Raw genomic sequence first — 12,634 nt, forward strand, 5'->3', positions numbered from 1 at the left:
GGCATGTCCTCGTTCTGTTGTCTTTCCCTTAGGCATCTGATTTATAGTGGCCTGTCCCTGCCGCTTCTGGTTGTCAGTTTCAGCTGTCCGCTGTGGTGGCCGGTATATTGGGTCCAGGTCTATGTGTTTGTTGATGGAGTTTGTGGATGGGTGCCATGCTTCTAGGAATTCCCTGGCAAGCCAGACAGAGAACAGCCAGGGAATTCCTAGAGGCATGGTATTCATCCACAAACTCCATCAACAAACACATCGACCTGGACCCAATATACCGGCCACTACAGCGGACAGCTGAAACTGACAACCGGAAGCGGCAGGGACAGGCCACTATAAATGCTGGAGGAAACGCCACAGAAGCGCTTCACAGGAGGCTCCCAAGCACTGAGGATGTCATCTAGACAGGGGACGAAACGTTTGCAACAAAAATTTCCAGCTCGGCGAACAGAACCACAACATTTATAGATCAACTCAACACAACAACTCTTATAAAACCGAAAGAACTGTGGATGCTGTGCATCAGAAACAAAAACAGAAGTTAATGTTTCGAGTCCGATGACCTTTCCTCAGAACACTCATCAACAATTCTTACCTTGTTCAGTAGTGTTTTATGTAGCACTTTATTGATTTTTTTCTTTTTGGAAATTGTAATACAACTGCAAGCAGACCTGGGTTTTAGATTACCCGCTGAACTTATTTCTTCCCCTCAAATATCTTCCCACTTACATTTGTGATTTGTCTGGAGCTTTGTCAATTTCACAATTTCCAGTTTGCAGGCTCCAGCCAACTCCTTTTCACCATGGAGGTGCAATACCTCGATACATCCACCCCCATCAGGATAGTCTGAAGGTCGTCAGCTTCTTCCTTTTAAAGATCTGAACAGTCTTCATGCACCACCTCTTGTGCATAGCTAAGCTCATTCTCACTTGGAACAAGTTCTCCTTTAAATTATTTTACTTTCACCAAGTCAAAGATGTGAATATGAATATCTACATGGGTCCTACTTATGGTTATTCCTTTGTGGGATACGTGTAACACTCCTTGTTCCAGTCGTTCCCCCCCCCCCCCCCGACAAGTCTTTCTCCGGGGAATTGCTCAGAATAAACTGGTTTACACTTTAATCTGAGACTTTACAATCCTGGAGTCATTTTACCAGAATCAATGACTCTGGGACACAGACATTCAACTCATCACTGAACTTGAAAAATCTGTGTCACAGGAAAGTGGTGAGCCAATTGCCCGATAAGGAACAATCTTTGGAGACTAACCCTAAATAGCAGTTATTAAAAAAAAATGCAAACTTGCTAAGGGATTAGTCAATGATTAACTGAAAAGCATCAGAGATTAGTAACAAAAGCAAGGATTGCTGGGAATCACAGCAAGTCAGCCAGGCAGAAGACAGCAAGCTAATGTTGAGTCAGGATGACTCTTCATTAGAGATAAGTAACTGTCAGAGTATAAGAGGAGGACACTAAAGGTAAGGGGAGTACCTTTTTAGATTAAATAATTTTAAAAGTTAGCGAGAAAGACTAATTAGGTTTAAATTTAAATCATGGCAGGTGAGGCCAGCCAGGTGGTATGTATCATGATCTGACTGGCATCTGAGACGGCCGAGTGTATGGAAAGCGCTCCCAACTGCGGAAACTTGAGCTCTGGGTTTTGGAGAAGTGGTCATACCGCAGATCAAGGAGATGGTGGAAAAAAATGGAATGAGTGACTACCAGGCAGTCAAAAGAGGGTCCTGCTCACAAATCAGTTTTCCATTTTGGAAGCTGATGAGGGTGATGGTTTTTCAAGGGAGTGCACACAGAGCCAAGCTCTCACTTCACAAGCGATCTGGTTGTAAAAGAGGAGATGATGGAGGAGGAGGAGGAGTGACAGTAATAGGGTCAACTAATGAGAACAGACAAGAAGCGTTTCTGTAGCCTCAGATGTGACTCTAGAATGGTGTGTTGCCTCGCTGATAGTAGGATCAGGAAAGTCACTGAGCAGCTGCAGGGTGTCCTTAACAGGAAGGGTGATAAGACAGAGGTTATAGTACACATTTGGTACCAATAACATCAGTAGAATAAGGGATGCATTAAGAATTCATTGAGTGAGGCAGCAGATTTTAAAAAACAGGACCTTAAAAGTTGTAATCTCTGGATTGCTCTGTGCCAAGTGCTACCAAGTACAGATATGGCAGATGAATGCATGGCTCAGGAGTTGGTGCAGGAGAGAGGGTTTTACATTCCTGAATTACTAGGGCTGGTTCGAAGAAAAGTCAGGCCACTACAAATGAGACGGTCTGCTTTTGAACCAGATGGGACCAATATCCTTGTGGTAGGGTTTAGTAGTGTTGGGAGAATCTAAAGTTAGGAGTTAAGTTATCTTGAGAATGTGACTTGAAAGAAGTTCTGAGATTTACATATTAATGGATTGAAGACTTAGTAGCAATCTTGGTTTGTTCAATACATTGTATGACACTTTGATCTTTTACCATACATTCAGTGTCCTGTGATCCTGCCCCACTAGCTACCTGACAAAGGCGTAGCGCTCTGAAAGTTTGTTCTTCCAAATAAACTTGTTGGACTATAATGTGGTGTTGTGTGATTTTTAACTTTGTCCACCCCAGTCCAACATCAGCACCTCCACATTAAAGTTAGCCATGGCAGGGGACAATACATTCATTCAAAAATAAAATAGTTTATCAAGGTAGTAAGGCAAGGCTGGATGGCCTCTACTTGAATGCTAGTTGACTGACATGTAGAAATGTGATGTTGCTGCCATTACAGATTTGTGGTTGAAAGAGGAACAGGAGTAGCAACTCAACTTTCCAAGGTAAAGGGATCTTCAGGCAGGACACCGAGAGGGGTAAAAGAGAAAGGTGTATCGCATTTTTAGTTAAGGAGTCAGTTGCTGCAGTAAGAGGGGATGATATCTTGAAAGGGTCATCAAATGAAGTTTTATGGGTAGAGTTTAGGAATATAAAGAGGGAGTCACACTTTTATGAATGCATTTTAGGTCGCCAAATAGTCAGTGGGCAATTGATGAAAATAAACATAGACAATTCACTAAGGTATGCAAAAATAATATGGTAATTATGTTGGGGAATTCAACTTCCCCTTCATAGTATAAAGGGTTTACAGGGGGGGCAAATTTCTTCAGGAGGGTTTTCTTTAAATATCGACATGGAGATGATCCAACAAGGAACTGTCATGGAAGACCTAGTTGTGGGAACAAATCTGGACAGTAAATAATTGGGACAGTGTTCTAAGTATGGTACAGAAAAGGAAAAAGATAATCTGCAGATTATCTTCTAGGGTGAAAGGGAGGAGGTTCAGAGGAGATTTGAGGAAATTTGTTTTCACCCAGAGTGTGGTGGGAATTCTGGAATGTACCACCTAGGAGAGTATTTGAGGTAGGCAACTTCACAATATTTAAAAAGTATTTGGATTAGCACCTGGAATGTCACAACATTCAAGGTTATTGACCTACTGCTAAGAAGTGTGACTTTTGTAGAGTCAGCGTAGTGTTTTGTAGTACAGATTTGTTGGGTCAAAAAGTTTCTTTTGGACTCTGATTTTATGACTGTTTCCTCTGCAACACCCTGTCCATTATTCTGTCACTCCTAACACATTGACACATGCAATTACAGTAGGTATAACACTTGCCTTTTCACCTTCTTGCTCTTCACCGTCAGAGGCCCCAGTTACACTTCCTGGGTGAAGCAGTGGTTTACTTGCACTTCTTTAAGTACAATCTTCTTTATTTGCTGCTTACAATGCAGTCTCCTCTATATTGCGAGAATAAATACAGCCAGGAGGACCACTTTCGGAACCTTTGCTCTACTAGAAAAGTAACCCTGACGTTCTGTTTACTTGCCATTTCAATATACCATTTTGTTCTCATGCTAACATGTATGCTCTCTGCCTGTTGCAGTGTTCAAGCGAATACAAACTGGAAGAATACCACCTTATTTTCCACTTAGGCACTTTACAGCCTACAGGACTCAACAGAGAGCTCAACAACTTCAGAGCTGTTCTCCATTTTGTTTACATTCCCTCAGTGTTTTGTTTGCTCTCAGAAAATGCTTACCTGTTTTCCATACTATTAACACCTATTTTGTATCAGTATCCCTCCTCTACTACCATTATAATTTCCTTTGCATTTTTACTCTGTGGATATCTTCACCATCTGTTTGACTCATTCATCCTCCCCCTTTGTCAACAGCATGCAACTATTAATTTCTACCTTCATTCAGTTCTGAAGAGGTCATACCAGACTTGAGATGCTATCTTTGTTTTTCTCTCTCCACAAATGCTGCCAAACCTGCTAGGTTTCTGCAGGACTTTGTTGTTGTTGTTTCAGATTTCCATCACTTGCAGTTCTTTGGTTTTATCTGAGTTTCAGATTTTTTGGTGTTAAATTACATTTGATTACTTTAGCCATTTTGGTGGTGTTTTAACAATATATGTATATTGCTAAACTAAAAAAAAATCCCATATTCTATCTTGTCCTGTTAAACCTTATGAATGAAAGAAGCCATTTTTTTTGCTGTCACACGAAATAGCACAGTAATTCTATTTCAGGAACCACCCATAAAGTAGTTACCAGATAATAATCAGCATTATCTCAATTATGCTAAAACTGAAGAATAAGTAACTAACAATTAGCAGTTAATAAAGGATACAAGTTCTATTAATTATATTAAGTGTTTGCTTCTAACAGTACTTTTAAATCCAAAGTGTGGAAAATAAAGAAACAAAACATGTTGAGAGCCTTATCAATAAGATGACAATTGGGTCTTAAAACCAGAGATTTAACTCATTCATTTGTTCATTGTAATATGAGCCAAACATTTTCAATGCTGCATTGTCTCCATAGTTAAATTAAAGCCTTCACACGGTTAGATCCAATCAAATTGACTATTTCCACGTTATCAACAAATTGGGTTTTAAGAACAAATTTTAATTAAGGATAGATGAATCCAAGAATAGTGTAGAAAAAGAAACTTATGAAACCATTTTCTTGTGTCCTTTATTTGTCTCAAAGTTACAGGGATTCCTCGCCTTGGATTCGGGTACTGGCTCTCACACAACCTTTTTTTGGGAGTCATCTTAACCTTGGGCTATGTAAGCATGAGTGTTTTTTAAAATTTTGGAACAGATATCTCTGTTTTCAAATCTGATTCATGGTAGCATCAAAGCTAGGCATGTTTTACATTGGGGATGGAAATATTTCCTGTCAACAACCTAGATTCCAGATTCACCACCAGTTTAAAATATGTTCTCTATTTTTGGTAACCATAGCTTTTTGTGTCTATTGTTAGTTAATCAGTCTTTAACTATTAAATAGTGTATTTTGCTTAATCAATCAGTTCAGAATGAGACACTACCATTGTGCCACAAGATTCTTAAAATGTAATGTTTGTTGTCTATAGTTAATAAACTTTGATATTATTCATTAATTCAGTGTCCTTGTGTTACCTCAGTTCAAAGTTATATCTCAGTTCAAAGATTTTAGATTCAACAGATTGTTTGAAATTTGATTAGATTACTTACAGTGTGGAAATAGGCCCTTCGGCCCAACAAGTCCACACCGACCCTCCGAAGAGCGACTCACCCAGACCCATTCCCCTACATTTACCCCTTCACCTAACACTACGGGCAATTTTGCATGGCCAATTCACCTAACCTGCATATTTTTGAACTGTGGGAGGAAACCCACGCAGACACTGGGAGAATGTGCAAACTCCACACAGACAGTTGCCTGAGGTGGGAATTGAACCCGGATTTCTGGCGCTGTGAGGCAGCAGTGCTAACCACTGAGCCACCGTGCTGCCCACAAGGGGTTTGAAGGGGTTATTCCATTGATTCAGTTTGGTTCTTCACCTTATTAAAAACAATCTACATTATCTAAACAAGCCTTTTAATACTTTAATACATATTGTTTCTTCTTTACCCAACCTGATTATTAGTGTTCTTTTGAAGATCTAACAAATTATCAAACCAAGGTAATTGGAGATTATTGATATTAATCACATGGTATTATTCACATGTAAAGCAAACACTCCACCATTTGAGCTAACTCCCAAGGCTCACCCCTCTTACCTTAGAAGATCCTGACATACGTAGAGCTGGATCTATTCCATTCATTGTATTCATAGAATTTGCAGATACTATGCTTAGACGAGGCTGGCTGTCTTGTAAATGAAGTGTGTTCCTGAAAATCTATAAAGCAAATGAACTCATCGACTAACAGCCTTTTGAAAAAAAACCATGTATAATATATATTTATAGGTAACATTGGTACATCGTTAAAGTCACATTCTAATGTTTACAAAAAGGCTAGTGATTATGAACATACTTCACACAAATAATGTGTCAGTGGTGTATTAGTAAGGGGAAACAAAGTAGTAAATGGATTATCCTTCAAATATATTAAAATCAAATAAGATAGATGATGTGTCTAGGCAGGGAGGATATAATCGGCACTCAAGGGCAAGTTGAAGGTGTTGTCTAAGGAGACTCGCCTGCAACAGAGGGTTTTTGATTAGATTACCTAGATTTCCTACAATGTGGAAAGAGGCCCTTCAGCCCAACAAGTTCACACCGACCCTCCGAAGAGTAACGCACCCAGACCCATTTCTCTCTGACGAATGCACCTAACACTATGGGCAATTGAGCATAGCCAGTTCACCTGCCCTGCACATCTTTGGACTGTAGGAGGAAATCTACGCAGTCACGGGGAGAATGTGCAAACTCCACACAGTCACCTGAGGCTGGAATTGAACCTGGTGCTGAGGCAACAATGCTAACTACTGAGCCACCGTGCCGCCCTATGGAAGAAGTCAATTTTTGTGTACGTGTTGCCAGTCAAGCTTTATCCTGGACAGGGAGAAGCCTTTTGAGTGTTACTGAAGCTCACTCATCAGGAAAATGGGAAATAATTCATCATACTCTGCCTTGTACATGGTAGACAATGAGTTATTTGCTATAGCCACAGTATTCATATGAATAAGCCAATTCAGTTTCTAGTAAATGGTAAGCCTCAAGATGTTCATAGTGTGTGATTCAGTGATAGTGTGCCATCAAATGTCAAGAAGCTACATTGTCTGTAGCTTGTATGTTACTTGGCATTTGTCAGCCCAAGTCTAAGTCTTTCTATACTTGGACAGAGATTACTTCAGAATCTGAGGAGTTGTGAATTTTGCTGAACATTATACAATCATCAGTGAACAGCAGGAAGATCTTGATGAACCCCTGCACAATTGTCCTGAAGCAGAGATTGGCCTTTAACGACCACAATCATTTTTTTGTCCAAGTCTCAGATGAGAGGACATTAAGACAGGGATGAGGAGGAACTTTTTTTCTTTCCGAGAGGTGATGAATCTGTGAAAATCTGCCAGAGAGAGGTGTCAAGACTGGTTTGTTGAGTATGTTCAAGGCTGAGATAGACCGATTTCTAATCACTGAGGACATCTCTGGCATAGATAAAGCAGAAAAGTGGAGTTTAGGATTACCAGATCATCCACAATCTTATTGAATGGCAGAGCAGCCTAAATGGGCCACATTGCTTATTTCTGCACCCAAGTCTTATGGGAATTAAATAAAAAGTAGGGATGTTATGCTTCAACCATATGAGGCATTAGTGAGACCATAGCTGGATATGTTGGAGTTAGTTCAGACTAATATCTGGAATTTTTTTTTAAATGAGGAAAGGATCAACAGTTTAAGCTTGCATCTCAATGGGGTTAGAAGAGTGAAACATAAAAGATTAAAACATAAAAGATCCTGAGGGGGGCATGAAAGAGTGGATACGGAAAGGATGTTTCCTCTAGTGGGAGAATCTAGAACTAGGGGATACTCATTAAAATAAGGGGTCACCCATTTAAGACTGAGATAGAGTTTTAAGTCTTTGAAACTCACTTCCTCAAAAGGTGGCAGAGGCAGAATCTTTGAATATGTTTAAAGCAGAGGCTGAGTGATTCTTTATAAGCAAAGGGATGAAAGGTTATCAGGTAGACTGGAATGTGGTTTGGAGTTTAAAATCAGCCTAGATCTTATTGAAAAGCAGAGCAGGTTCAACTGTCTGAATGGCCTACTCCTGTCCTTATTCATATGCTCATATAAATCTTCAAGGACATAATTGAGAAATAATAATTAATAATAGAAAACAAGAAAATGCCAGTGACCTTAAACCAGGAAATTCAATTTTTCTTATTAGTAGAGGATGTGATAAAAGCATTCCAAAAATAGCAAAAATTGAAGAGGCAACCAAAGGCAAAGAACTTAAACCATTCACAGTCACTAGAGTAAAAGTACATACGAATCAGCACATGTAAGCACTTAGCCTCAATCTACTCCATTTGCCACATCTCTGCTAACTCATTTAACCTATCAATATATTTTTGTAACCTTTATGTCCTGTTCTCAACATTGCTACTGATCTTTCTGTCATCAGTAAATTTGGCAACTGTACCTGTGTACCTTCATTTAAATCATTTATATAAATTGCAAATGAGGTCCCATACCTATCCCTGTGGCATCTTGCCAACATGAAAAGACTCTTATTTATACACATACTCACTCCTTTTAGCCAGTCAAACTTATATACATGCCAATGTGCTATTTTCTACACAATGAGGTTTTATTTTCAGCAATAATCTTTGATGTCGCACCCTGCTAAGAGCCTTCTGGAAATCGAAGTTCAGCACATCCACATGTTCCTTTTTCTCCATAGCATGTGTTATCTTCTCAAAGACTCCAATAGATTGGTCAAACATGATTTTTGACTGATCTATTGGATGATTTTACCAAAATTATGTTGACTCTGCCTGATTTTGTTGAACTTATCTAAGTGCCATCTTATTTCTTTAATAATCACATCTAACATTTTCTCAATACTTTCCTGCTTTCTGTCTCCCCTTCTTTTTGAATAAAGAGTTACATCTGTAATCTTTTAATGTAATGGTACCATCCCCAAATAAAAAGAGTTTTGAAAAATTAAAACCAATGCATCAACTATCTCACTAACCACTTCTTTTTTGATCCTTGGATGAAAACCGTTGCGATACAGATATTTGTTAGCTTGCAGCTTCAACAACTTACTCACTTCCTGAAGTATTGAGACAATTTAAGTACTAAAAGCTGACATATCCTGGAGCTTAAGCCCTGTACCTAGAGTCTTAAAAGAAGTAATTGCAGAGCTAGTTGATGTGTTGTTGTAATATTCCGTTTGTTTTGCACAGATCTCAGTGAATATGAACCAGCTTCATGTGATTCATATGCAATAAGGCCTAGAAAACAGGAGATCTTGTTGAAACATTAGTTAGGTGATACAGCAGTTAGCACTGCTGCCTCAGCGACATGATCCTGGGTTCAATTTTAGCCTTGAGCAACTGTCTATGTGGAGTTTGCATGTTCTCCCTCTGTCATGCTTGAGTTTCTACAAGGTGCATTCTGGTTTCCTCCCAGTCAATAAACATGCAGGTTAGGTGGATTAGCTATGGTGAAAACCCCTTTTGGGATGGTGGGTCTGGGAGGATGCTCTTCGGAGGGTTGGTGCAGACTCAATGGGCTGAATGGCCTCTTTCAGCACTGTAGGGATTAGACCATAAGACATAGGAGTGGAAGTAAGGCCATTCGGCCCATCGAGTCCACTCCGCCATTCAATCATGGCTGATGCGCATTTCAGCTCCACTTACCAGCGTTCTCCCCGTAGCCCTTAATTCCTCTAGACAACAAGAATCTATCAATCTCGGCCTTGAAGACATTTAGCGTCCCGGCTTCCACTGCACTCCGTGGCAATGAATTCCACAGGCCCACCACTCTCTGGCTGAAGAAATGTCTCCGCATTTCTGTTCTGAAATGACCCCCTCTAATTCTAAGGCTGTGTCCACGGGTCCTAGTCTCCTCGTCTAACTGAAACAATTTCCTAGCATCCACCTTTTCCAAGCCATGTATTATTTTGTACGTCTCTATTAAGTCTCCCCTTAATCTTCTAAACTCCAACGAATACAATCCCAGTATCCTCAGCCGTTCCTCATTTGTTAGACCTGTCATTCCAGGGATCATCCGTGTGAATCTCCGCTGGACATGTTCCAGTGCCAGTATGTCCTTCCTGAGGTGTGGGGACCAAAACTGGACACAGTACTCCAAATGGGGCCTAACCAGAGTTTTATAAAGTCTTAGTAGTACATCTCTGCTTTTATATTCCAACCCTCTTGAGATAAGAGACAACATTGCATTCGCTTTCTTAATCACAGACTCAACCTGCATGTTTACCTTTAGAGAATCCTCGACTTTTATTCTAATAGGGCTAGATGGACTGGATGCCGGGATGATAGTTTCCCTGGCTGGGGTAGTTCTAGACAAAGATTAATAAGGAGGAGTAAATGAGGGTACGATAGTAAGCTACCTCACTGTATAAAAACTAATAAGAATTTTTACAGGTACTTAAAAAGGAAATAAAGGAAGCATTTGAGAGTGTGGAGTTAATAATAGTAGGTAAAAACAAGGACTGCAGATGCTGGAAACCAGATTCTAGATTAGAGTGGTGCTGGAAAAGCACAGCAGTTCAGGCAGCATCCAAGGAGCAGGAAAATTGACGAATTGGGGGCTTTTGCCTGAAACGTCGATTTTCCTGCACCTCGGATGCTGCCTGAACTGCTGTGCGTTAATAATAGTAGGGCATGAGGAAATAGTGGATGAAGTGAATAAACGTTCTAAATTCTGACTTCACTATAGAGTATTAAAAAAACATTCCAGTAGTAGCTGTAAAATAGGAAGTAGAAGGGCAAAGTAATGTAGCAAAATTACAATCACAAGGGAGAGGTACTAAGCAAACTGATGGAGCTGCAGGGTGAGAGATTTCTAGGTCCAGATGGATTTCATCCTGCGATCTTACAAGACATTGATAATGAGGTAGTAGACATGCTAATTTTCCAACATTCTCTTCGATTCAACAGAGTTCCCCTTAGACTGGAATATAACCAAAAAGCAGTTAGACAGAAAAACAACAAAACTAACTACTAGATTTAAAAGTTGAAATTCTAAATTGGAGAAAGGCTAATTTTGACGGTATTAGGTAAGAACTTTCAAAAGCTAATTGGGGGCAGATGTTCTCAGGTAAAGGGACGGCTGATAAGTGGGAAGCCTTCAGAAATGAGATAACGAGAATCCAGAGAAAGTATATTCCTGTTAGGGTGAAAGGAAAGGCTGGTAGGTATAGGGAATGCTGGATGACTAAAATAATTGAGGGTTTGATTAAGAAAAAGGAAGCATATGTAAGGTATAGACAGCAGAGACTGAGTGAATCCTTAGAAAAGTATAAAGGCAGTAGGGGTATACTTAAGAGAGAAATCAGGAGGGCAAAAAGGGGACATGAGATAGATTTGGCAAATAGAATTAAGGAGAATCCAAAGGGTTTTTACAAATACGTTAAGGACAAAAGGATAACTAGGGAGAGAATAGGGACCCTCAAAGATCAACAAGGCGGCCTTTGTGTGGAGCTGCAGAAAATGGGGGAGATAAGAAACAAGTATTTTGCATCAGTATTTACTGTGGAAAAGGATATGAAAGATATAGAAAGTAGCAAAATAGATGGTGACACCTTGCAAAACGTCCATATTACAGAGTAGGAAGTGCTGGATGTCTTGAAACGCATAAAAGTGTATAAATCCACAGGACCTCATCAGGTGTACCCTAGAACTCTGTGGAAAGCTAGAGAAGTGATTGCTGGGCCTCTTGCTGAGATATTTGTATCATCGATAGTCACAGGTGAGGAGCCGGAAGACTGGAGGTTGGCTAATGTGGTGCCAGTGTTTAAGAAGGGTGGTAAGGACAAGCCAGGGAACTATAGAACAGTGAGCCTGACATCGGTGGTGGGCAAGTTGTTGGAGGGAATTCTGAGGGATAGGATGTACATGTATTTGGAAAGGCAAGGACTGATTAGAGATAGTCAACATGGCTTAGTGTGTGGGAAATCATGTCTCAAAAACTTGATGGAGTTTTTTGAGAAAGTAACAAAGAGGATTGATGAGGGCAGAGCAGTAGATGTGATTTATATGAACTTTAGTAAGGCGTTCGACAAGGTTCCCCATGGGAGACTGGTCAGCAAGGTTAGATCTCACGGAATACAGGGAGAACTAGCCATTTGGATACAGAACTTGCTCAAAGGTAGAAGACAGAGAGTGGTGGTGGAGGGTTGTTTTTCAGACTGGAGGCCTGTGACCAGTGGAGTGTCACAAGTGCAAGCGGGCATCAGAGCCGCCCCGCATTTGCCACGGGACTATGCCTACATCAGGAAACGATAAGAATTCATTTTTGTGTTTTAAACAGCAGTCGCAGCTTTAAACCCACAAAAACTCAGCAGGTGCCGGTCCGCCCACGTGACTGGGAGATAGGAGACAGAGGACAGATAGAATCCACACTAGACCAACATTACCTATGACTCATGGACCAAAACTCCGGAATTAATTAAATATGGAAACCCATCTCCTAATCACATCAAGAGACTGACTGAAACACACCCATACCCATCGATACGGAGCCATCCTGACACAAAGGACAGGCATCCACCAGACAGGAACGGACAGACCAATACACACCAACACCCCAAGGGAACAAAGGGGGGTGGTAGCCCCTGCCCTCACAGA

General features: G+C 40.4%; 1 protein-coding gene across 1 annotated transcript in view; it reads right to left on the bottom strand.

The window, feature by feature from the left end:
- cibar1 (CBY1 interacting BAR domain containing 1) overlaps nucleotides 1-12,634 on the bottom strand; it is a 76,558-nt gene that overhangs the window by 4,876 nt on the left and 59,048 nt on the right. Inside the window, exon 8 of the mRNA XM_043688077.1 lies at nucleotides 6,087-6,206. Within this exon, the coding sequence (XP_043544012.1) occupies nucleotides 6,087-6,206 (120 nt within the window). The remainder of the gene's footprint in view (nucleotides 1-6,086; nucleotides 6,207-12,634) is intronic.

This window comes from Chiloscyllium plagiosum, chromosome 4 (genome assembly GCF_004010195.1).
Source record: "Chiloscyllium plagiosum isolate BGI_BamShark_2017 chromosome 4, ASM401019v2, whole genome shotgun sequence".
Taxonomy (NCBI): Eukaryota; Metazoa; Chordata; class Chondrichthyes; order Orectolobiformes; family Hemiscylliidae; genus Chiloscyllium; species Chiloscyllium plagiosum.